At 44.1% G+C, this 27,250-nt stretch overlaps 1 protein-coding gene across 2 annotated transcripts; it reads right to left on the bottom strand.

Moving 5' to 3' along the window:
- On the bottom strand, positions 1-27,068 carry NRROS (negative regulator of reactive oxygen species). 2 transcript variants are annotated; one of them, XM_060639629.2, is made up of 3 exons: positions 26,795-26,892; positions 5,836-5,956; positions 1-2,226 (listed from the first exon to the last, which is right to left on the bottom strand). In XM_060639629.2, exons 2-3 carry the CDS (start codon positions 5,941-5,943, stop codon positions 256-258), a joined length of 2,079 nt encoding a protein of 692 aa, XP_060495612.1. In that variant the 5' UTR covers positions 5,944-5,956; positions 26,795-26,892; the 3' UTR covers positions 1-255. The 2 variants fall into 2 exon arrangements, with proteins under 2 accessions (XP_060495612.1, XP_060495613.1); XM_060639630.3 differs by lacking the exon at positions 5,836-5,956 and having other exon boundaries at positions 26,795-27,068.
- Between the last annotated feature and the right edge of the window lie 182 nt (positions 27,069-27,250).

Raw genomic sequence — 27,250 nt, 5'->3', positions numbered from 1 at the left:
TTTGATTTAAAAAATATTTATGAGACACGTGTTTTATTTTCACAGAACATCACTTAATAAATATTTTACCAGGATGATGAGGATGATTCACAACGATGGAAGAAGAACGTGGGGCAACTAAGGGCTGGAAACATTTTAAACTTTCACCTAAACCTCAATTCACTGGATTTGTTCTCTGCGTCAGATCCGGAAATCTGGCAGAGAAAGGGTTCTTCCACGCACAGACCCCATTTCTAACCATGGCACGTGGCCAGGTCAGTATATGGAAGACCAGTGGCAGCGGCTCTTGATGACCTGAAGCAGGGGCTTCTTGAAAGTGAGGAAGATGACGGTGCAGGCCACCAGCAGGGTGAGGCAGCTGGGAAGAATGAGCACGAGGTACAGCAGGCCCATGTCCACCCGCTCCCATTTGCAGTCCTGAGGCACGCCTCCGGGCAGCTCAATCAGGCGAATGACCTTGGAGGAGAGGTTGCAAGTGACCATGGCCGAATCGGCAATGGCGTGCAGGCGCTGCAGGGACCCCCAGCCCTCCACCCCACAGCAGTCATACGGATTCTGACTGAGGTAGATGGTCCGCAGACTTCTCGTGAGCTGCTCAGACACGGCCCCCTGGGGAAGGGCTGTGAGCGAGTTTCGGCGGAGATCCAGGGTCTGCAGGGCCAGGCTGCCCCTGAACCGTGGGAAACTGGTCAAAGAATTCCCTGACAGATCCAAGTCTCTCAGATTCCCAAACCCAGAGAAGTCCAACTCCCTGAAGCTAGAACTGAGGCCCACATTCCTCAGAGACAGGACCTGTAACGTGGGGGCGATACCCCGGAGAGGGGCGACGGTCCCATTCAGAACCCCCCAGTTGCCAGACAGGTCTAAGTGGGTGAGGGCAGTCCCCTGGAACGAGCAGTCTTGTAATGCCCCCAGCCCGCAGCCCTTGAGAGAGAGGCTCCTCAAAGACGCCACGTTCCTAAAATCCACACAGCTTGGGGGGGCCGGGAGGTCCAAGCCAGCCGGCTGGGGACAAAGTGAGATCTGATTGTGGCTCATGTCAATTGTAGTGAGGTTACTGGCATCAGCAAAAAGGCCAGTGGGGATACCCATGAGCTGATTGGAGCTCAAGTTGAATGACCGGAGGCTCCTCAGGCAGCCAGGGAGCCCCGGGGCCAAGTGCAGCTCTGACAGCTGGTTCTGGCTCAGGTCCAGCTCAGTGAGCGCCCCTGGGGGCTCGTGCTCTCGGATGTGGAGCGTCATCAGGCAATTCTGGTTGAGGTTCAGGTGGGAGAGGGAAGGCATTTTCTTTAGGAAGCCATCAGGCAGGTATTGGAACTGGTTTTGGCTCATATCCAGGAAGTGTAGGTCCGCAAGGTCGCTGGACGCAAACTCTTCCCAGAGGTTGACAGTGGTGATGTTGGTCACATTGCCATCCACAAGGAGGAACTGGGCCACCATCTCCCGCGGCGAAGAGGTGTTGTACAGGTCCCCATAGAAGCCCATGTTGTTGTCCCGCAGCAGGAGCGTGTGCAACTTGCTGCACTGGGGCAAGAGTGGGAAAAAGAGCAGCTGATTGTGGGAGAGGTCCAGCGTCTCCAGCTCAAAGGCAGCCTCTCCCCCTGACGCCAGGAACCATTCCAGGACGTTGTAGCTGACGTTGAGGAACCGTAGCTGTGTGAGGCTGAAGTCCACGATGCAAGGGAGGTTGTTATAGGCCAGGTTGAGGTGTCTCAGCTCAGTCAAGCCATCGAAAGCGCCACCCTCAATCTCAAAGATGTAGTTTCTCTGCAAATCCAGCTCCCTGAGGTGCCCCAGGCCCTCAAAGACAGAGTCGTCGAGCCTCATGATGGTGTTCCTCGCCAGGGACACAGCCTCCAGCGAAGAGAGGTTCTGGAGCATGAGGGCCACCATGTCTTCTGTCAGGGAGTTCCCTGACAAGTCCAGCCTCTGCAGGGCCTGCAGGTGGTGGAAGGCAGCCGCTGTCTCCTTGTAGTTCTCTGAGAGGGAGTTGTCGGGCAGCTCCAGGCTGCGCAGACGGGCCTGCCCTTGGAAGGCACCGCGGCCGATGCACTCCAGGTGGCACCTGTGCAGACTGAGGCTCTCCAGGAGAGGGTAGTGCTGGAGGGAATGGTTCCACAGGATCTTAAGCGGGTTGGCATCCAGGATGAGCATCTGGGAGTAGGGAGGGAGATCGCTGGGCACTGATGCAAGGTTCTGCCCTCGGCAATTGGCTACTCCATCAACCTAGGATCAGACAGACACTGGTCAGCAGGGAGGAGGGCCTCCGAGGCAGACAAGTTTATGTACAGAAATGTGACTCATTCACTTGACTTTTACCGCAGCTTCTGAGAGTGACTCTAGAGATCATAATTAAAAAAAAAAAAAAAGGCTAGGAAAATGTGGAACAAAAGGGAACTTTTCTTGGTTCTTTACCTTCACATTGAAATAGTCAGCTAGGAGCTGAGTTCCAGGCCTCACTTAAAACACACCTCACGTCAGAGAAAATCTGAGCACCTGTGTCGTGGGTTCTGCGTGGTGACAACTGTGCTTGCAGTTTGGTTTCAACTGTGAGAAGGACTGAGGACCAGGGCTGTCTGCCGGTTTGAATCAGGGTTTGAATCCCACCTCTGCCATTTGTTTCCTACGTGACCTTGGGCAAGTAACTTAACCTAAGTCTGTTATTGCCTCTGAAAAAACGGAGATGAAGATAGAGAGTAGCTAGCCCAGAGGATTGCAGTGAGATTAGGTGAGAGGCTGCACAGAGCCTGACACACAGCAAACACCGTTAATGTAAACGGTCGCTATTGTATTGTTATCGCTATTACCCTAACACCTGTGTGTCCAACAGGGTTAGCACAAAACAGCCAACATGCTGTGGCATCTTCATGTCACCCAAAGGAGTTTTGCCTGGGACGCTCCTCTACATTCTGGGTTGATAAATATTACAGCTTAGAAGGACTTTAGTCCTCAACATCACCCTGAATTGTACAGAGAAGTGGGGTCTGGAGAGAAGCGAAGAGCCAGTGGCATTGCAGGGACAGGAGTCCAGAACTTCTAATGCCCAAGTCAGTGCTCTTCCTGGATGTGTTCTACCACAACTGTGCAACATAAGGAGGCAGGATGGATGGGACGACCCTGTTCTCATAGCAGAGGTCACACAGGCCTTAGGATGCTTTAACGCACCGCAATGTTCTACAAGACTGGCAAAAACAATCAGTCACAGGGTGTCAGGTGTCCAGGAAAAAAGTTTTAAGTGATCAGATAGAAGAATAATGACATTCCTTTCCCAGGATTGGTCAGTAGGACAAAGTCAATGATTGTTGAAAAAAAAGTTTTTTAATGAGACCATACTCCGCAAACTGTCCAGTGATCTACTTTTACCACCTTTGATAATATGTATAGACATAGCGTCTTGGCAATAAAAATACATTTGATCACATCCTGTTATATAACTCTATATCAGTTTGTTGCATGAATAGCACGGTGGTCAAAGGCAAGAGTTCTAGGGTCAGTCCAGTTTGGTTCTGCTTTTTATCAAATGGGTGACTTTGGGCTGGTTACCTGACTAGTCAGGACCTTCATTACTCCACCTGTAACATGGAAGTTATACTTGTAATTTTCTCATAAGGGCTTTTTTTTTTCCTTGTGATTGTTTACGTAAAAACACTTAATACACAACCCGGCACATAAGTGCTTAATAAATGTTAGCTATAATGATTAGCAAGATCTGATTAATTAATCTCTGTTGTTGCACGTTTGAGTTGTTTTTAATTTCTAGATGAATGTCAGAGTGAATTTGCCAACTTCCTTTCACACTTCCCCTCCCCTCAAAAATCTTTGGAATTTTGACAGGGATTACATTACAATTATGGGTTAATTGGGGGATAACTGACATCTTTACAAAATTGAATCCCTCCATGCAGAAACAAGGTGCATTTCTTTATTTGTGTAAGTGTTGGTCTGCCCCTGACAGGGACTCTCTGGAGAATGTTGTGGTGAGGGGCTTTCCTCAAGCCATGAGAGCCTGTCTCACCACAGCTGCTGTAAGCATGGGGTCAACCTCTGCAATTCCCTGTGGCCCCACCAAAGAGCTGCAAAAGGACCAGGTGGCTGTCAGAGCCCAAGAAAATCTCACCATGTCCACTTTATGATAACATGTGGCTTAGGCAAGGCGGGGCACCGGAGATACCTGGACCCTCAAACTCTCAGCCTTCCAAGAGCCATGGGTGATCCACTCTTTGAACCCCCTGGCAGCTGACCCCTGCTCTTGCCCACCAGGCTGGAGAGGGTCAGACAGGCAGTCTAGCCTGAACCCTGAAAGGCTATCAAAGAACTCATACTTTCTGATTCCCTCTTGATTTAGCTACTGTGAAGTTAACCTTTAAATGTTGTTTTTAAATATTTATTTATTTATTTTGAGAGAGAGAGAGAGCTGTCAGCACAGAGCCCGATGTGGGGCTCAATCCCATGAACCATGAGATCATGACCTGAGCCAAAAATCAAGATTTAGATGCTTCACCAGCTGAGCCACCCAGGCGGCCCTGAAGTTAATTTTTAATAGCCTCTGTAAGGAATTAATGGAAGTCTGTAGTAACAGAGACTAACAACAATAATGACAGATAAAACACATAGCTCTTAGTACAAACAAGGCCCTGTTCTGAGTGCTTTATATACACTAGCTCATTTAATCATCATAGCAATGCAGTGTTATGGTATTATTGGTTGGTGCCACTATTCTATATTTTACAGATGAGGAAACTGAGACACAGAGTGCCCCCCCCCCACCAATGTCACCAGCTAGTAACCGGGATTTCAATTTTTTTTAATGTTTATTTACTTTTGAGAGAGACACAGAGAGACAGAGCACGAGCAGGGGAGGGGCAGAGAGAGAGGGAGACACAGAATCTGAAGCAGGCTTCAGGCTCTGAGCTGTTAGCGCAGAGCCCATCGCAGGGCTCGAACCCACAAACTGTGAGATCACCATCTGAACTGAAGTCAGACGCTTAACCGACTTAGCCACCCAGGTGCCCCAAGCTGGGATTTAAACCTGGTCTGGCTCATAACCCCCACTCTGTACTAGAGTATACTACAGCATAGTGGTCAGAGGTTACTAAAGGTGGTTAAGAACCATGACCAACTGGGTTTTTAAAATTTATCAGCTTTAAGAATACAATTCTGATTGTAGGTATTAACCCCGACATCCAATTTGTCTTTCTAGTACCTAGTATATAATAGGACTCAAGGAATGTTTATGAAATATATGTTTCTCAAGCAGACTTTTGACTTATAGGCAAGGGGGAAATTTTCCAGAAATGCGCCCAGTTGTTATGAGCCAGGTCTGTTTCCAGATAGAGGCTGAAAGCCCTGGAGAGGGTAAACTGTAAAAGCTCAGATATCCACTCCCTTGATCGTCTTCAGCCTGAATGTGATCAAGAATGTTGCTCTGCAGTACAGCTGTTTGAGCATTTGCTATTGGCTCATATACAAGCTCTGAGTCAGGGCTTATCCAATTTTACTACGCCCTACTCGGGGATTCTGATACCATTAGTAGAGCTCAATCATCCAGATTTTTAACAGGGTGCTCTTGTTTCAGGTGACTAACCTGTGCCTGTCTCTGGGGCCTCCTGGCTTCAGCAGGTATGAGGAAGATAGGCAGGGACTGCCTGGTCTTTCTCAGGTGTCATCTGAACCTTTGGTTAAGGAGCAGCTTGCACATGGCCTCATGCTAGGCAGCTACAGAGTGATTCAGACTCTTTCATTCCCTGCCTTCTTTGACTGACAATACATCAGTCTTCCAATAGACCAGACCTTGTCAGAACAAAACCAACAGACAGAGTTTCCTGGAAAACTCACCAACTCGCAGCCCCCTTGGGAAGCTGCTGTGGCCATTCCACTTTGATTCCTCCATTCCACTGTCAAGAAGTGAAAACCCAGGCACAGCCAGAGGGGCAGTAACTCCATCTCAAGTGCAGCACTGTGAACAGAGGGCAAGGAAGAAGTGAGTAAGAGAAGGACATCCCAGAGGGCTGCTTTGCACTCTTGGTAGAAGGAGCCAGTTCCCAGCTATGTCTGGTCTTAGAGGCCCACAGCTATCAGGAGGTGGAAACCCACAGATCATTCAAATACCTCAAGTTAGCCAACACTTTCAACCTTTCACTACAACTGTTGACAAGAACTTATTTTTGTTTTGCCTCTACCACTTGATGGACAGGTGGCTGAATACTGAAACTTCTAAGAGCCCACCAACAGAAGAGAGAGGCAAAGGACTTGAGGAACCGGATCTCAGGTCACCCAGAGTTTGCCACATTTTGTAGTTCTGTTGAAGTTTTCCTCCCAAAGCTCAAATCTGCCTGATGCATTGCCTGAACTCAGTAAATATTTGCTGCATGAATGAATGAATGAATGAACAAAAGAATGGTGAACTGGGATTGAAATACTAATTGTAGCTTCTGGTCCTGTAGAGTTACTAATTGCTGTGTTGACATGAGGCTTTTCGGAGGGTAGGTCTCATTGGTTTTGACTCATTTGAATATAACCTTTTGCAAAAAAGGACTTTGATAGTTTGCCTGAATAAGAGAAAAAAACTAAGGGGCAAATGAAAAGTAATCTTCAGGTATAATAAGGATTATTGATGAGGTGTGGTTGCCAGCCCTCTTACCTGGCCAGTGAACACAGAACAGGAACCATGAGAAGGCTTAAAATTATACATATACCAATGTAATTTTAGAACTAAGCAAAACCATAATGGAAATATATTATATTCTCTGCCATTGCATTTTTACAGGAGAACATTCAAAGGCCCAGAGACACTAAGGGCTTATTTAAGGTTCCAGATCAACTTAGTAGCAGGGCTGAGAGCAGCCCCCACCGAGGTCCCCTTCCCTGAGCTCCAGGATGAGTAACCAGCATAATTTCTCTCCCTGAGGGTGCTGTTGAACTGACTGCCCTCCTATTGGGAGGGCTTAGAGCCCAGTGACATTCCTTTCTCAGCTCTGCTTCCTCACAAACAGATGCAAGTGCCTGGCCCCAGCATTTCTTCTGCTCCATCCTCTCCTTGACATCTCCCCAGAAGGGACCACAGGGCCTGCTCCCTAGGCTTCTCCTAGGCCAGCAGCACCAGCACTGAAATGAACCTCCTCGCCCATTCCATGGGACCCACAGACCTTTCTGCCTCACACACCCAGGCCATCTTGGGCCCCTTCCTCTTCCTCTTTCTTTGAATAAGTTTACACATCTCTGAGGCTAACTTTAACTTCATGGTCAGATTTTAATACTCACCAGTGAAAACAGACTAACAGAAAAGCAAAGCGAAACCAGGTAAATTAACTTTAACCTTCACTTCAGGTCAGGTCAGCGCTCCTTACCACAAAGGGAACCTCCAATTGAGAATTCATCGGTATTTGCTGGACACTGGGAATCCCCTTCCCGGCCCTCCTTCCATTTCTGCACCTGTGCAGGAAGTACTACCTCATGGCATGTACAGGGCACAGATGGCAGAAGCAGAGCCATATGGGCTTTGTCCTTAGGATCTGCACAGGACACACACACACACACACACACACACACAAAACAACCTTGGGATCACTGCCCAACTGGAAATAAGGCTGCCAGACTTAGCAAATTACGAGATGCCATTTGAATGTAAGATAAACAATAAATAACTTTTTAGTGCAAATATGTCCCATGCAATATTTGGGACATAATTACACTAAAGAAATTCATTGTTTACCTGACATTCAAATTTCACTGGGTGTCCTATATTTTATTGAAAACAGACAGGGAAATGGAAACCAAGGACTTTCCCCACTGCCTTCCTCCCTCACCTCCTCTGTCAGGCTTGGGATGGTACATGCTGCTGTGACAATGACCCTTCTAGAACAGCCATTTCAATTTATACTGAAATGCCAAATCTAGATATGTACAGGGAAAGATTGTGATTTCTTCAGGGAGAATATAATTCTTTAGACTGGAATGTTAGATAGGCCCGAAGTCATGCCCTAGCATAATTTTAATTTCTGGGTCAATGAGAAAATTTTTGCAAATTTAAAATATATTTTCTCCTTCCTCCTAAAATCAGCCAACCAGCCCAGAAAAACTACTGTTGTTCCCTCTGGGCAACTCCTTCTTTCATGAGGCAGCGTGGAAAAATTATCAGATTTAGAGCCAGACAGACCAGGGTTTGAATTCTGGCTCCAGGATTTGTTTTTCAATTCATATAAAGCCTCCAAGCAATTCATATAAAGTCTCCAAGACTCCGATATCCATAAAATGGGGATAATAATAACTATTCAGAGTTTTTATGAGATCAACCAGTATATGTGAAAGTGCTTCATTAACTGTGAAGGTAGTTAATGACATAATTATTATTTATGAGTTTCAAACACCATTGAGCTGGTTGAGTGGCTGTTACGTGTCATCTCCAAGGTAATTCAAGTTACACAAAGAAGGGAAAAGAATGAAAAATCTGGATGTAAGAATGAATATATCATTATACCAACTGGTGTGTGAAAGGTATGCAGGAAGATTGCATTAAAAATTCTATGTTAATAAATTCCAGAACAAGGTTAATTCCCAGTAACAGAAGACTATGCTGGTTGAGAGCTGTTTGTCCTCAGATAGATGCCTTACCCTGCTCTGTATCATAGGGAACTGACTTCTGAAGCCTATTTCCCAAGCTCTGGGTGTCAGCTGGCCTCCAGCTGGTTTGGTCAATGGGAGGAACTATGGGAAGTTAGACAGCAGAAGGAGGACTGAATCTTTCCATCTCTCCCTGCCTTGGACTGAGAAGTCCTTGAGTTTCTATTGGTGACTCCTAGACTCTAGTAACACCATCCTTTCCCTACTTTATCCTTCCCCTACTAGTGAAGATCATAGCTTCCTGAAATTGCTAACCTCTGGGTTGATTGTCTATTTGCTGGTTAGCTTCTTAGCCTCTTCATGTGTAGCCAATTTCCTGCACTAAATCTTCTCTTTAACAAATAATCTGGATGTTTCTGTTTCTTGGTTGGACCCTGGCAGATACAATGATGTAAGTGAGAATGGCTTTGGATCAGTCCTGAACAAAAAAGGTATATAGTGACCCTGAAAAGAATAAAAGGCTTTTTATTCTCTCTTAACCAGTCAGGTTGAGAAACGCTATTCCAAGAGTATGCAGAAGGATTCCTCAGAGCCATGGAGCTGCAAAGAGTACAAGATGAGTTTGGATGGCAAATCTCACTGGAAATCGCATGAACCCTCTGCTGTGTGCACAGGACTGCTTCCCCTCCTCACAATTAACCTTAGTTGGGTGAGCTATAAGAGAGCATCTAAGCTTGTGGCAAATAAGTAACTGTCCCACTTCACTCCAATCTCTCTGGCATCTTCTAGAAAATACATCCATTTTTTAAGCCAAATCACCTCAACTACACTTTGGGTAGAGAAAGGGAAGTGAAAGGAAAATAATTATAATGGAGGACACATGAGTGTGGCATTAATACTTTAAAAAAAATTTTAATGTTTATTTTTGAGAGAGAGAGAGAGAGAGACAGAGCGCAAGTGAGGGAGGGCAGAGAGAGAGGGAGACACAGAATCCAAAGTAGGCTCCAGGCTCTGAGCTGTCAGCATAGAGGCCGAAACGGGGCTCCAACTCGCAAACTGTGAGATGATAACCTGAGCCAAAGTCAGAAGCTTAACCGACTGAGCTACCCAGGCGCCGTTTGAAATTAATAATTTAAATGAGGTAACCTGGAACCTCCCCTCACTATAATTAAAAGGTCCTGGATTCATGGTTTCCATTTCATGGACTATGACCACTGAGGAGCCACAGAGGAAATGGAGCCATAAGAAACTGCAAATCATTCCCTAAGTAGGATCTGAATAAGTATGACGTCTCCTGGTCCGGGTAACCACTGGGAAACTCCCCTATATGAAAGCTGAGATCCTGACATGAGAGGCAGATGGCATTAACAGACTCAGCTCGTATCTTCTTAAGCCAGGTAACAAAATTGAAGAGTTCCTTCTAAGTGTAGAGGCAGCAAATGGTAAGTCCGGTTCTCTTCTATATAGAATCTACAATCCTACATTCTTTTATTCAGTTAATAATTTCTATAAGGTCTGTCTATGTCTTATCCAGTCATGGTTTTCCTGATCATGGCTAATGCCAGAGATTGTCAGCTTCTAATCAGTGAAAAGCTTTCAAAGACAAGGCACTATTGACTCGGGTGCTAGCAGGACGTGAGTACTGTACTGTGTCTGTAACACATTTGAGTTGGAGATATTGAGATTATAAATCCTACCCTTCTGTTAGAGTGAAGTCCTCGTAGTATTGAATTTACATTTCTTCTTTATCTTCTAACTATTCTGTTTGTGTCCAGTCATCACAAACCTCTCTTAGAAGTCCTTGAAATATCAGGACCTCCGATGCTTAATGGCATCCCCTATGCAACCAATGGTCTTGAGACTATGCATTCTAATCGGCTATCATGGAAAACTGTGACTCAACCCACATCAATCCCATGTGCATACAGTGTTCCTTTTTTAAAAAAAACAAGTTTATTTATTTATTTTAAGTAATCTCTGTGCCAAATGTGGGGCTCAAACTTACGACCCTGAGATCAAGAGTCTCGTGCTCTTCTGACTGAGCCAGCCAGGCTACCCTACACAGTGTTCCTTTTCAGGCAGAAATACAATATGGCTTTTTGTCTATTTTTTCTCTGTTCATACCTAGTATGAATATAAATAAGTGGTGAAAACCGATCCACTTCACAAAAACAACATGAATCGAGACTGTATTCTACAGCAAGAGAACACGAACAGTGAGGAAGAAGAATGCACATCAGCTGTAAAAGTTCCTCCTTGTTTTAGAAAGTGTGCTTGTTTGCTTTTTCTATTTCCACAAGGTAGGAGGGAAAAGGTCCTGCTTCAATGAGCCAAGTAAGGTCAAAGAAGACTGAGTAGGTGGCCCAGTGGGCTGAAAGGGGTGGGAACATTTACTCCTTTTGGACAGGGTGTCCCGATCCTGCCAGCAGCAGCTTGACTGTATGCTGGGTGAGCGCTTTCCATATCCATCCCCGTGACCACATCAGTTCTGGGCTCAGGACGGCTTTAGTGGAAGAAGGTGGCGGCATGCAGGCCAAAGAATGGCTTCAGCAAGGGGACGTGTGGGAGATTGCTTGCTTTTACGAAGGACAGAAGGAGAGGGTGAGTGAAATCTTTTGACTGGTCTCTGCTTCTGGAAGTCCTGAAATTTCCATGTCCCTGTCCTCACAAAAATCAAAATCATCCAGGGGTGCAGCAGCACACTTAGTATTATTAGACCCCCCCTAACACTTAAACATATATGTACACTGCTTGTTTTCCAAATGCATGTCGATTTTCCTGTATTAATCAAAAAAAAATAAAACTTTTTTTTTTTAAGTGTTATTAATTTCAAGTAGCTTTCTGTCATGATGTAACGTTTTAACCAGCTGGGAGTGAAACACAACCACAAGTAAAGGCTAATCTACAGGTATTTTTGTCCGTAAAAAGATCTCCTCGTACGAAAAGTTTGGGAATGCTAAGTAGTAACCCTGACATGAATGTGGGAGAGCTCCGCTTCATTTTCAGGCAAGGATGCTGGATTTCTAACATTCAGGGGCACCCCGAATATCACCTCACTCCCACACTCTCACCTCCCCACCTCCTGTCACCGCTGCTACTCTAGCCGCTGCCCCCAGAGCTGCCACTGCACACTGCACGCTCTTTGCTAAAGGCGCGATCAGTGTTAAGAATGTGATACATACATTAGCATGTCATTAAGAATTTCCTCCTCAAAGTAATCAAATAGCTGAAAATGCTTTAAAGAAAGAGGACTTTGGAGAAAGATAGTAACTCTCAGAGGTACCGGTCTCAGAAACAAATATTTATGGACTGGCCTGAGGGGAGGAAATCTCTAGAGGCAGAGCGTGGGTGTGAATGTGTGATGTTGAGACCCTTGAAGAAAGGTACAGTTGCTAGCTAGAGGGTTCCACAGGAAGGGAGTCTGCCTTTGTTTAAAAAGAAAAGAGCAAATCCCACCTGGGGTCCTGGGAGAGAGGGAAGGGCAGCTGGTCACACACCACAGAGAATAGATAATAAAAAACAGAAACACCAGTCTGTGAACACTTCAAATCATTCCTACTACCAAGAAGTATTTGAAAGCCCCAGGCAAACAGCTTTGGTCTCTTTGATCGTAGCAAAAAATTGAAGTGACTTGAGCCCTCACCAAATGTTCAAACTTAGCATCTCCCATAGTGAGAATACCTGAAACTCTGAGCCTCCAGATGTGGCACGCTGGGAAACACAGAGCCCCATCTTGGCAGTACGCTTGCCAAAAATGTTTGCCCTGGACCCAGTCATGAGGGGACAATCAGACAGATCCAGGCTATACATCATCCTATAAGACAACTGGCTTGGGCCCTTCAAAGAAGTCAAAGTCTTGAAACAGAAAGAAAGGCAGTGGAGGTGTGGCGCCTGGGTGGCATCCGACTTCAGCTCAGATCATGATCTCACAGTGGGTGAGTTCAAGCCCCGCACTGGGCTCTGTGCTGACAGCTCAGAGCCTGGAGCCTGCTTCAGATTCTGTGTCTCTGTCTCTCTCTACCCCTCCCCCTGCTTGTGATCTGTCTGTCTGTCTGTCTCTCTCTCTCTCTCAAAAATAAATAAACATTAAAAAAACTTTTTTAATTAAAAAAAAAAAAAGGCAGTGGAGGAGAAAAGGGGGAGGTTTGATTACAAGTGAGTAAGAAGCTTAATGGGCTTCTGGGTGGCTCAGTCGGTTAAGCATCCATTCGTGATTTCGGCTCAGGTCATGATCTTGCAGTTCGTGAGGCTGAGCCCCACATCGGGGTCTGCGCTGGCAGTGTGGAACCTGCTTGGGATTCTCTTTCCCTCTCTCTCTGCCTTCCCCCTCTCACGCTCTCTCAGTCTCTCAAAATAAATAAATAAACATAAAAAAAAAAAAAGGAGCATAATAACCAAGTGTAATGCATGTACCTTGAGTGGATTTTAGATTTTTAAAAATCTCTAAAAGAAAAATTTGAGACAACTGAGGTAATATGTGTACTGAATAATGTGCTTTCAGATGGTATTATGTACAAATGATACTATCGAATTATTGCTGATTTTCTTAGGTGCGGTGATGATTTTTTGGTCATGTAGGAAAGTGCTCTTATTCTTGGGAAATGCATGCTGAAGTATTTAGGGGTGAAGTTTCATGATGTCTACAACTTATATAACCTACTTTCAAATGGCCTGAGAGAGAAAGAGAGAGAAAGGGAGGGAGAGAGGAAGGAAGAAAATTAAAGAAAATATTACCAACTGATAAATTTAGCATGATACTTTCTTTTAACCTTCCGGTGAGTTTGAAATTTTTCAAAATAAAAATTAATAGGGAAAATGAAATAAATGTTGGGGTTTCTAAAGGGAGAGGGAGAATTATGGTAATTTTCTGTCCCAGCATTTTCTGGAACATATATTTTTCAAATATTCTTCTCAGAAAGGTGTTCAGTAAACATTTGTTAAGTTAAAAATGCACATACACACCAACCTTAAAGATATCCTGAAAACTGGAACATTTGACATTCAAATAAGAGCTTCCAGGCTGCTTCTCTCCTATCTGAAAAGAGCCCTAGAGTGGTAGATCACGTGTTCTGACCTGATGTACTAATATAACTTCCACTGTCCAGGTCGATAGCTCTGTCCACCACACCTACAGTCCCTCTGGCGAGGCAGCCCTCAAGGGAGACACATGACCTCACCTCCATCTCTACCTATCCCTCCACCTCCACCTCCAACAAGCTAATAGAATCTTGGGGAAGCATCTGACCAGACGAGGTCAATCCTTACATGCAGCCAGCACCCTATGTGTGATCCCAATGCAGAGACAAGGGAGACAATTAGGTCATTGGCAGTGGAAATTGGAACTAAAAGCCACAGAGAGAAGGTAGAATTGAATTTTTGAGGGATCTTGCTGTGAGGAAGCAGAAGCTATGAGTCAGATGACAAGGTGTGTTAACAGAAAAGAATGAAAACAGTCAACATTCATCTCAACAGAGATCAGAGAAGGGAGGATAGGAAGAATGACAGGAGGATGGGCCCTCCAGGCTGGGTGGTGAGAATGGGCTCTGAGGCTGCCTCTAGGGTTCCTGATGGTTCTCTGCAGGGTCAGATCCATTTCCAACCTCCATGTTTTCTCATGATAGTACCCCACAACACCCCTCAAAGGCTGGCCCTACTGTTGCATCTTGCCAACAAAAAGGAGCCAACTAAAATAGGACTTGCTCTTTAATAAGTTTTAAACCCAAAGGATAAAACTGGACAATAGATGCATGCAAGGTTCATGATGCTACCTGAAAATTAGAGACAGTGGCTGAAATCTGAAAGCTAGCAATGTATTTTTCCAAGTGCAATCCATAGGCAAGACTTATCAAGGAAAAGGAAAACTGAAGAGCAAAAATTTGTTGGGAAACAAGACAGTAGTCTTAAACTATCTCTCTACAGATTAGTTACTAATTTTGCAAAGGTGAAAATAACAGTTTTATGGTGGAGATCCAGTTAAATGTCTGGATTTTGATTACATTTATGTAAGAGACTATCCTTATACTTAGAAAAAAAACCCACTATATTATTTAGAAGTAAAGGGGCATAATGTCTGCAACATTATTCTCAAATCATTCAGAAATATATATATATATATATATATATATATATATATATATATATTTAATAAATAGAGAGAGAGAGGGAAAGAAAACAAATATGACAAAATGTTTAACAATTGGTGAACAGAGGTGAAGAATTTATGGGCATTCTTTTAGTTGTGTTGCAATTTTTCTGTAAGTTAGAAACGGCTTCAAAGATAAAAGTTATGGGGGCACCTGGGTGGCTTGGTCGGTTAAGCGTCTGACTATTGAGTTCGGCTGACAGTGTGGAGCCTGCTTGGGAGTCTCTCTCTGCCCCTCCCCCACTTGCATGCTCCTGCATGCACGTGCGCTCTCTTTGTCTCTCTCAAAATAAATAAATAAACTTAAAGCTAAAAGTTATGAAAAATTAACACATAAAAACACAAATGGTTTTTAAAAGTGCACTCTAGGGGCACCTGGGTGGCTCAGTCAGTTGAGTGACCAACTCTTGATTTCTGCTCAGGTCATGATCTCACAGTTAATGGGATCCAGCCTCCAGGTGGGTTCTGCACTGACAGCATGGAGTTGACTTGGGATTCTCTCTCTCTCTCTCTGTCCCTCCCCCACTCTCTTTCAAAATAAATTTTTTAAAAAGTGCACTCCAAAACTAATTAGATTCTTGTTACAGGAAAACTGACTTATTTTGAGTACTGACAAATCATCATGTTAGATGACTGTAGACATTATTTCTGTTTTATAAGAATCTGCACATAAAACTAACTTGATTTGCAAGACTTTTGCTTGGAGAAATTGTACTGACACCAAGCAAATGGTTTAGCAAGATATATTTATTGCTTAAAATGTAGTCTGGAAAAGGAAAGAAGAAAGGGAAGGAAGGAAAAAAAAAAGAAAAGCAAGAATGACATTTTGGCTCAAACTTTATGTTGGTTTTTTGTTGTTGTTTTGATTTGTTTGAGATTTTATTTTCAAGTAATCTCTACATCCAATGTGGGGCTCAAACTCACAACCTCAAGATTAAGAGTCACATGCTCTAACTGACTAAGCCAGCCAGGTGCCCCATTGATTCAAACTTTAAATTCAAGATGAGAAGGCGGGGGGGGGGGGGGGGGGAGTCCTTCTGATTGAGGCAATAAGTAAGTAAGTTAATGAATGAATGAATAAATAAATAAATAAGCAACAAACACATAAATTCAAGATAAAAACTATTCAACTTTTGAACAGTGAGTTTGGATTACTTTGATAACTAGCTATCAAACAAACATGTCTAAAAAAGGTTTAAAGATACTCTGTGCTCTCTTTTCCTGCAAATAAGCCACAGATATACTTTAAAAATTGATACATAATTCACATACTATGTAATTCACCAATGGTTAGTATTCGCAGCGTTGTGCAACCATCACCATTGTTTAATTCCAGAACATTTGCAACACCCCAAAATGAGACCCTTTACTCATTAGCAGTCACTTCCTCCCTCCCTTGGCAAACACTAGTCTACTTTCCATTTCTATGCATTTGTACATTCTGGATGTTTTATGTATATTGAATCATACAATGTGTGTCTGTCTTCTCTCAGTTAGAATAATGCTTTCGAAGTTCATCCATGTTGCAGCACATATTAATCGGTATTTCCTTCCTTTTTATGGCTGAATAATATTCATTGTCCGGACAAACTTGCCACATTCGTTTATGAATTCATTAGCTGATGAACATTTGAATTGTTACCACCGTTTGGCTATTATGAATAATGCATCTGTGAACATTCATGTACAAGTCTTTGTGTGGCCATGTTTTCAATTCTCTTGCCTATACATACTGGGAATGAAATTGCTGGGTCACACTGTAATTCTGTTTGACGTTGAAGAACTGCCAGAATGTTTTCCAGTTTCTGCACACTTTATATTCCCACCAGCAGGGCAGGAGTGTTCCATTTCCTTCTCATGCTCATCAACACTGGTTATTTTCTGTCGTTTGTATTCCGGCCATCCTAGTAGGTGTGAGGTGGCTTCTTTGTGATTTTAACTTGCATTTCCCCAATGGCTAATAATGTTGAACAGTCACATGCCTTTATTGACTTATTTCTATATCTTTGGATAAATGTCCAAACAGTGGACTTTTAAATCCAAAGATTTTTTAAAATTTGGTTTCGGTATTATATGTGAAAGAAAATAAAGAAGAGTCATAAAAGTGAAGAACCAGCTGTAATCTTTGGTTGAATTAGTACATTCCTATATTTTGCATAGAATCAATGTTCAGATGGTGAACACATCTAAAAAAGAACTTGCATACTGAGGATTGGGGCAACATGGCATTTAGAACTGTGATGTGTGAATTCAGACCTCACAATTTGCTTCTCTGGCTTTCTCTCTTAGTAATGAACTTGTTAAAACATAGGCAACACAATAGCTTTTGAGTCCCCATCACCCCCAGCATCGTCTTAGACCCTGAAGGTGGGAGGGAAAATTGGCACACTTTTTCTGAAGGACAATTTTACAAAATTTATCAAAGACGTTGAAAATGTAGATTATTTTTGATTCAATCATTCCCCTCTTAGAGGTTTATCCTAAGGAATTATAATGTATGCAAAGATATTTTTACTGAGATATTCAGTGAGATATTAGTGATAATATTTTAAAAAGCGGAAACCATCTATAAGTCCAACAATGAAAGGATTGGCTAAATACATTATGATACAACTATATGATACAATAAAAAATGTTTCAGTGGCAATATATTTAGCGACATGGAAAGATGGTCATAATAAAATATTAAGAAAAAAAGGAAGATGCAAAACAGAATGTATGGTATAATCCCAAGTGTGCTAAAGGAATCTGCACTCATGTGCATGTGCATGGAAAATACTTGAAAGGGTACACAGCTGAATCTCAACAGTGGAGAGAACTGCACCTAATATTTACTTTTTCCACATCTGTATTTTTGTTTCTTAGTGTTTTCTAATTCTCCAACAATCAACTTCAATTACTATATCCAGACAAGTTTTTTTTAAGTTTATTTATTTATTTTGAGAGAGAGAGAGACAGCAGGGGAGGGGCAGAGAGAGAGAATCCCCAAGCAGCATGGAGCCCAATGCAGGGCTCAAACTCACAAGCCACAAGATCATGACGTAAGCCAAAGTCGGACACTTAACCAACTGAGCCACCCAGGTGCCCCAAGACAAGTTTTAAAAGAATAGAATCGATATACTATTAATTGAAATTCAAATATATGTTATAATCAGAGCCTAACAAATATCACAAAAATAGAGAATTTCTTATAGGTGCTTAAAATTGAAATTATTGTAAGTGTGCTTAAAGGGATATTTGGAGTTAATGGAGGAAAAATATCATTGACTAATAACTAAAATAACTAAGTTGTTTTATAGAAATTCTTTTTCTTTTTGAGGGCCTCAGGGATTTAGATTTTGGGCTGCGTGTTCTTAGTCCAGCTTCTAAAAAGGTGACTGTAAGGGTGAAGAAAGAGTCCAGGCTAAGGGGACAAATGGAACAGGTTCAAAGCCTGGCTCTGACCTTCAGTACATCACTCAATTTCTTGGCCTCGATTTCCTCCCCAGTAAAATGGGAATCATAATGCCTGTGTGGTAGGGTTGCTACTATATTAAGGTAAGTTTTAAAAGAAGGTTCAAAAATAGTCTTTGTCATCTTTAAAGTGTCATCCTTGGCAGGTAATCAACCTGCCTGTGGCATTAAACACACCCAAGGTGGGAGCTCACTGCTTTGTAAGCAGCTGGTTGTGCAAATTCCGCTTGCATTTGCTTCCAGAACTCGGATCCCACTTCTAGAACTCGTGATCCCCTGCACAAATAAGCGAGGAGTATCATTTGAATTTGTTAGAATGCTCCTTGGATGTGTGGCCCCAAGAATTTATGTGAGAAAGGACAGTTCTGTTGCACATGACTCTTCTATCACGTGCATGTTCGTTCAAATCTAGTAACTGACTTTTTTTTTTTTCTTCAGGAGAATTGTAGCATTTCTGAAGGAACTACCCGCCAGTATTTTAGAGATGAGAACACTCAGGCCAGAGAGATGGGATGATATGGACAAGGTGCCACAGGGAACACCGTGCAGTGGTTTCCAAGCACTGGTTTAAAATACAGATAGATCTCTTGTTTGTACCACAGCCTAGCACACGTGATCAGCCAAGCTTTACCCACTCTTGGGGGAAGGGTCTTCATCCGGGAATGGCTTAGGTTCTGTCTCTGCCTGGAGGGAGGCTGGAGGCCACAGCAGCTTTTCTTCTCTTGGGCTCTACCTATAACCAATTCCTGGCAGCCGGTGTGGAGGGAATGCTGCTTAAACACTATCCTGCCCGATTTTGTGGCCTCAGGGCTACAAATGAGTCAGCCGGCTTCCCTATGTGGTCAGGGTCAGCCCTTTAGAACCAATGGAGGTCAGTTCGCTCTGTCCTGTTCCATGACCACAGGTTTTAAAAAATGCAAATATGCTCCCACTGGGGCCATAACACCTTGCTCTTACATGGCTAGTGGTACTGGGCATGTGTTGTCACCTTCGTTTAGGAGAGACCCACGTAATCTCTGTGGACAGGAACCCTACCAACAACGCATTAGTTTCAAACTTGTCATTTCCTTTCAATATCACAGGTTTCTCTCTCACACTCCAATGTGGTCATAGGTGACAATAATACCTGCCTTGCTGACCTCACAGGGTTATTTCAGGACCGAATGAGAGAATGTGTGTGAAGAACTTTGTCAATATAAGGAAATGTTGCAGACTTCATTAGCAAGAGAAGGTCATGTCAGAATTAAACGCAGAATTCCTCTGTGCAAACAGGGAGCTCATACTGATATAAATAAAACAGAAGAGTGGCAGAACCTTCTCCCATCCGTCTGAGCTGTGGAGTGTGGATCTGGAGATGTTCGGAAGAGGAGAGACCACCCAAAGTCTGTGGGAGACTATAGGCAGGGAAGGGGTTATAGGTGAGAACCAAGGCTTATGGCCCAGAGTGGAACTATATTGCCTCCGCCCCTCCAACCTTGGTTCCCTTGAAAAAGAGCCCAACTGAGGAAAGAAATGATGTAGATTCCAGACAACGGACCAGCTCAATGGGGTGGTATTCAAGCTGTCAAATTGCTTCCCAGGCTCTCAATTGCGATAGCTAATGTTTATTGAGGGTTCACCTTGGGATAAGCGCTATGCCAGGTGCTTTACATATAATAATCCTCACAAAATCCTAGCAGATAAATGCTATCATCTTCATTTTACACATGGTAAACTGAGGCTCACAAAGGTTCAGGCCATATAGTTAGAGAATGTCAGAGCTGCGATTCAAACCTAGTCTGTGAATCCAGCAAAATTCAACCCAATGCCACAAGCCCCAGCCACCCGGGATACTTGCTATCCATGACTAAATTGTATATTTTCACACACTGTTTCCTTTGTGGGAAAGGTCCTTTTTCTGGTCTTCTCCAGCTGCCAAACTCCTATTCATCCTTCAAGGCCCAGTGCATATGTCACCTCCTCATCTCATTCTAATAGTTCAGTTGAGCAATGATCCAATAATCCATATAACATAATAATATATCATAGAGTTACAGCTCTTATTGAAGTTTTTTGATATTTTTGTTATTTGATTTTTATGTTTATGAAAAGCAAAATGAGCAGTTACCAGGTATTGTGAGTAATTTGACATTTCCCCAATATTTTATTGTGAAAATTTTTAACACACAGCAAAGTTGAAAGAATTTGACAGTGATTGCTGGTATACCCATCACACAGATTGTGCTATTAACATTTTACTATATTTGTTTTTATCACATAGCTATCGATCTACCTATCCTTCTATCCAGCCTTCAGTCCATCTTATTTTTTTTAAGATCTTTTGTTTTTTTACTTTTGAGAGAGAGACAGAGAGAGAGAGAGAGAGAGAGAGAGAGATGGAGAGAGCACAAGCGAGACAGAGGCAAAGAGAAAGGGAGACAGAGAATCCCAAACAGGCTCCCCACTGCCAGCACAGAACCCGACATGGCCCTGGCACTCACGAGTTGTGAGATCATGACCCGAGCTGAAACCAAGAATCATATGCTTAACTGACTGAGCCACCTAGGAGCTCAAGTCGTCTCATTTTTTGATGCATTTATAAATGGACTGCAGTCAGGGCGCCTAGGTGGCTCACTGGGGTTAAGCGTCGGACTCTTGATTGCGGCTCAGGTCATGATGTCATGGTTTGTGAGTTCGAGCCCTGCATTGGGCTCTGTGCTGACAGTGCAGAGCCTGCTTGGGATCCTCTCTCTTCCTCTCTCTGTCCCTCCCCTGTGCTCTCTCAATAAGTAAATAAATAAATAAACAAACTTTTAAAAAAGATATAGATTGCAGTCATCAGTATACTTCCCCCTAAAAACTTTAGAATGCATATCAAGCGATTTAACAAAAAATGAAGCTACTACTTGTTCAACCTTCTAGATCAATCCAATTAATTTAATCGAGATTGCAAAGTCAGCTACTTGGAGAAAAGTTTGTCTTGTTAAAAAAAAAAAAAAAGATTTGACAATCACTGCTTTAGAGTCCTCAAAATTAGGAGGAAAGCTGTCTACACTGCAGTGTAAGTGACTGATATCCCTTTAATACACTGCTCTTTAATGGATATCTTACACTTCACAGCTCTTTACACGGATATGCTCTTTAATACAAGGCTCTTTTATATCAGTTATGATGAAATATAATAAAGTTTTCATGGTGTAGGTTCAGGACGGTAGGGGAGATGATTTTTGTCTTTCTCAAAATCCCCCAAATTGCACTGACAAGGTGGCTGCCTGTTCTAAGGCTGATTTTTTTTTCACTACAACTTATTTGAATTCACAGAGGAATGGGAATAATGTGATTTTAAGAGAAGAAATCCCCTCCGCCAAAAATAACAATGATTTTTAAAATAATATTCTTCTCAAGTTTATCTATTTTGAGAGAGAAAGAGCGCATCCGCAAGCGGGGGAGGAGCAAAAAGAGAGGGAGAGGGAATCCCAAGCAGGCTCCATAATGTCAGCGTGGAGCCCCATGCAGGGCTCAAACTCACGGACGGTGAGATCATGACCTGAGCCGAAACCAAGACCTTCACTGAATAAACAACCCAGGTGCCCAATACCAATGATTCTTAGGGGATTCTTGGATAAAGCCAAAACAATTGGATTATAACTTAACACTATTGAATAATAATAGCAATAACAGCATGAAGTTGCAAAGTCTTCTTACCGACCTTGGATCTCATTTAGTACTTCACAACAGTTCTATAAAATAGGCATTGCTATCTCCATTTTCACTGTGGTAAAATACCCATAGAAGCTACCATTTTAAACCTTTTTGAGTGTACAACTCAGTAGCATTAAATACATTCACTTTGCCCTGTGATCTCACCATAATCCTTCTCCAGACCTATCCAGCATCCCAAATGGAAACTCGGTACCCACTTAACAGGAACTCTCTATTCCCCCTCCCCTCAGTTCCCAGTAACCACAGTTCTTTCTTTTTTCTTTTTCTTTTTTAAAAATTTTTTAAAGTTTATTTATTTATGAGAGACAGAGACAGCATGAGTGGAGGAGGGGCAGAGAGAGAGGGAGATACAGAACCTGAAGGAGGCTCTAGGCTCTGAGCTGTCAACACAGAACCAGACACGGGGCTTGAACTCACAAACCGTGAGATCATGACCTGAGCCGAAGTCGGATGCTTAACCAACTGAGCCACGCAGGTACTCCCACAGTCCTTTCTTTATCTATACATTTGCCTACCCTAGGTACCTTGTGTAAGTGGAATCATGTAATATCTGCCCTTTTGTGCCTGGCTTATTTCATTTAGCATCAGGTTTCTAGTCCCTCCATGTCATAGCATGTATGAGAATGTCATTCCTTTTTATAGCTGAATAATATTCCATTGTATGTATAGATCACATTTTGTTTATCCATTCACCCATCAATGGACATTTGGGTTATTTCCACCTTTTGGCCACTGTGAATAAGACTGCTATGAATACTGGAATGAAAATCTATGTTCAAGTCCCTGCTTATTATCTCCATTTTATAGATAAGAAGTCCAAGGCTCAGAAAGACCCAAATCAATTGTTCAACAAGCCAAAACCCAAGTTCTGGCCCAGGTAGGAGGTGCTGGATGTGCACCTGCCTGGGACGAATATATGTCGAGTGAATGTTCAGCTGGGTTGCACAGGTTTGTTATTTGTTGGCAAATAGGTATCCCATGAGCCTGGCCACTCTCTTGGAACTTCCAGGCCCCACCATGATCGAGCAGCCAGGGAGGTTAACACCTGACCCAACATGGGCCCCAGGATTCTGCTTCTAATGACAATGTCCATTCCGATTGGTCAGTGCCTGTGCCATACAGTGTTTGATATTCTGAATAGTAAGTACCCCTGAGTGTTCATGGGGCCATGGTCTTCTGTGGGTAACCTGTCAATGCCATGAAGTGTAACTATGACAAAGGTGAAGGCCTTTACAGGTTTGCAAAAGGAGCTACAAAGCCTGGGAAAAACCTGGGAATTTAGAAGGAAACAAGAAGCCAGTATTACTAAATATAATGGAAGCTTCAGTTCAGGGATTGGGGAAAGTCTGGAGAACCTAGAACAAGAGAAAGGCCATCAGGAGAGTCCCACGAGGAGGTCTACAGCTGTCAGCCTAGACAGTGATAAGGAGACCATTAGCGTGTCTGAAAGCTGAAGGAGGTGACCCAGGGCCAACCCAGGAAAGACCTGAGAGAGAGAGCTCAGCCTTGGCATCTGGTAGGACCCCACAAGGAGACATTGGAAAGGCAGGAGAGACCCAAGGGACCATAGCTGGTCTAGACGAGGAGTAACAACAGGAAGGACCAGAAGGAACCAGTGTCCAGCCTGACATCTAGAAAGGAGTGACATGAAGTTACTGGAGAACATGATGTGCATATCAAGATGAGCCCCTGCCAGCACTGTGGGTGCTGGGCTGCCTCAGACATTTAGGTCCTGCTTGAGAAGACAGAGCCCCAAGGTAAAAAGGTAAAAGGACAGAGTCAAGGGAAAAAGACAGAGCCCCAAGTGCTATCTTCTGTGGAGAAATCCCCTCCTGATTCTTTTTTTTTCTTGGAGGTGGCAGCAGAAAGTTTCTTGGGGCACACAGCTAGCACCTGACTACAGCGACCTTCTGGGTCGGGGCTGGATGTGGGGCATCCCTGTGTCCTCACAGGGCTTTGTGGCCACATTCAGCCCATCATAGGCGCTAGCTCTGCTCCTTATGCCTACCTCGCTGGTGAGAACACGACAGGGTTCTACTTCCTCCTTTATTCCCTTTGTTGGTCTGAAATCACTCATGCATTAGAGCAAGAAGATACATGTGCTTTGGTGTCAGCACCTGACTCCATTTGCTCTGGAAATCAGTTGGTTTTTCCTACCCACACTCATTTCTCCTTCTGGTAACATCTCCTCAATTCCCCTTTGAGGAAACCACCTCTTCCTTTTTCTTCCTTTTTTATTTTGTTGCTTTTTAATTGTAAAATACTCATAGCCTAAAATTTACCATCTTAACCATTTTTATTTTTATTTATTATTTTTTTTAATGTTTATTCATCGGGTGGGGAGGGACAGAGAGAGGGAGGCACAGAATCTGAAGCAGGCTCCAGGCTTTGAGCTATCAGCACAGAGCCCAATGCGGGGCTCGAACCCATGAACTGGGAGATTATGACCTGAGCTGAAGTTGGACGCTCAACTGACTGAGCCACCCAGGCGCCCCATTAACCATTTTTAAACGTAAAACTCAATAGTGTTAAGTACATTTCCATTGTCATGCAACAAACCCCCTTCCTTTCTTAAGAAGCCCACATTTGTTTGGGTTTGACCTCAATCCCTGGCTCCAAGGAGGGGCCTATGCACGAGGCCTCAGACCAGGCCCATCAGAGCCCCCTATTTCCCTAACCACAGTGATGGGTTTACATTGGGTACATCACAGATGACAAGCCCATGACAATCAAGAGAAGGACTGTTGTTAGAACTATTGGGAAAGAGGCTTTCTGTTCTTGCCTTCAGATGCCAAACTTGTGGGAACTAAGCTTGGAGCTGCAGTTCTTTGAATTCATGGAGGAATGGGATCATCTTTGCCACCAACTTTAGGACCTGCCTAATAACAGGAAAAGGCAAAGCTGGCAGTGTTTGAGCACCTGGACCCAGCCATGCCTGAAGCTATTTCACACAGGCTTTTTGTTTATTTGAAACAATATTTTTTTTTTCCCTGAAGCCAGGCTGAGTTAGGTTTTTGTCATTTCTAACTAAAAGACCGCTGAACTCAGGTTTACAGTTGCTTGTGAAGCTTGACAAGATCCAAGTGCCAGTGTCCTTTTTCCCTCCCTCTCCTCTCTGAGCTTTCAGAGATCATCCCCTCACCTAGCCCAGAAGCCCCTACACATTGAGCACATGACATTTTATCAGTGATGTTGCGAAGAATAGTTTGAGGGGTGGGAAATGAGTATAATAAAGAAGTTCTATCAAAGGCAAAAAAGATTCGTCACTAATATCCAGGCATGTCAGTAAGCATCACTGAGCATATAGCATGTCCTGAGCAAGATAAGGTTTTTCAGTCATGGTTGAAAGCCCACTGTCCCCTAACTTCTGTGGTTATAATGTGGGTCTGAGGATAGCGTGAGGTACATCTAGTTGTCCATCCAAGAGTCTAGTTTACACTTTGTGGTGTGGATGCACACTGCAGTCAGAATGAAAATTTAACGGGTACTGGCATCACTCTTCTGTGAGGAAGAAACAATACAGCGACAGAGGCCAGTGCATTCCTAAAAAGGCCTCAGGCCAAAGACCCCAGGCCCTGCCTTCTGTTTGGGAAGTCCCTGCTCTTGAATGAATGGTTTAAGCACTATGTGGGATCAGGTTTATATGGGTTTTCATGAAGTTCCTCTAAGGGCGCCCACTAGATGAAGCACCCTCTTTGTGAAACAGACTTTTGTTTTGTTTTCTTTTAACCTAAAGGCAATAATCAAGGTTTTGTTTTGTTCTATTTTTTTTTTCTTGGCCCATGATTTTCTAATCACCCTAGGAACTCTCAGACATACATATACAAACCTATGGGGCGTGTAAGAAAAATAAATAAGTCTCAGGGCTATAAAACCCAGCAAACCATCAGCGTCTACTGCAGCACAGCCAGTAGGTGAAGGGGGCACAACATGGGGGCTCGCAGGGCCGGCTCTGTGTACTGAATGTTTCTCCCATCAGACCCCAATAGGCTGCACCCATCAGGGAAGAAACCTCCAGTGGGGTCCCCTGGAAGTGCACCACTCAGGACTAGCCCTCTCCAGGGGCTCCATTCTTAAGATCCTGCTCAGCCTCCTATAGTTCCAGCCATAGCTGGGCACGTGGCCACCTTCTCTCTGGGGTAAAGCCTGGTCAGTGGCTCCTTACTTATGACAGCTCCTAAGTGCACAGGGATACAAACTGAACCTCTATAATCTGGCCCACATGGATAGGCCACCAGGGCTACTACAGAAGAGCACTGGACAAGAGGCCAGAAAAGCCTGGGATCTAGGTTCCCTCTGATACTTACTAGCTGTGGGTCCGAGTAACAACACCCTACAGAATTTCCCAAGGACAAAAACTCTGGGGAATGGGCTTTGCCTGTCTTATTCAAGTTCTATCCCCAATACCTTGAAGGCACCGACACATGTAAGACATCCATAAATATGTGTCGCTGTAAATGAGTCTCAGTGCCTTCATCTGTGAAATGGTGATTCTCAATCCACGTCGTGGGACAGGAAAGGAGATCCGTCCAAGTACTCAGCATGGTGAGTGTTCACAGTAGAGTCTTATCACCTCCTCCCGTCACTCAGCCCAGGAAGGGAGCATTAGTGTTCCCATTTCACAGATGAAGAAACTGAGGCTCAAGTGTTCTCCCCAGAGAGCCAGGACTCAAACCCCCAAAGGAGGAATCCGAAGCCTTCATTGCTTTCACTGCACCACACCACCTTTTTCGGCTGTAAGTGCTCTCAGAGGGAGGTTTCTCCACCTACCCGGAGCTGTGGCCCCCAAACCGAGCACAAAAGCGGTGGCGTTTGGATGCAGCAAGCCACAACTTCCCGGTCAGTCCCGAGCTGCGAGCCACGGACGCTGACCTCCTACCACCCAGCCGCGCGCCAGCTCGCCCACCCCAGCAGGGCCGTCCCGCAGGAAATACTCACGGCTCCCGCAGGCCCAGGCGGCTCCGCGGGGTGCATCCTCTCCCGGGTCTTCGGACTCCTCGAGAGCAGCCGAACGCGGGGCTGGGCTGCCTCCTCTCCCTGGGGCATCAGATTATTTTAGCACTTGCGGAAGGAACGGACGGAAACTGAAGTCACATGGAGAGCAAGCTGCTCAGCGACTCAGCACTAGCAAGAGCAGGCATCTTAGAGGGAACTGCCCTGCGGTGCTGACAGGGGGATGGGAGAGGGCGGCTGCGCAAGGCCCCCCACCCCGCGCAGGCCGCCTGCACGTTAGCCACGAGTCTGGTTATTTTGGGGGGTCTCCCAGGACTGCTAACCAAGGTTACCCAGGCTTTCTTGCCTTAAAGCCTTTTTTTTTTTTTTTTTTTTTTTTTTTAGTTTTATTTTAATCACCCTTGTGATCACAAGTGCACTCCTTAATCCGCATTGCCTATT

The sequence above is a fragment of the Panthera onca genome, chromosome C2 (assembly GCF_046562875.1).
Source record: "Panthera onca isolate mPanOnc1 chromosome C2, mPanOnc1 haplotype 2, whole genome shotgun sequence".
Lineage (NCBI taxonomy): Eukaryota > Metazoa > Chordata > Mammalia > Carnivora > Felidae > Panthera > Panthera onca.
The sequence above is the reverse complement of the archived record's forward strand: the minus strand, read 5'-3'. Positions and strand labels throughout refer to the sequence as shown.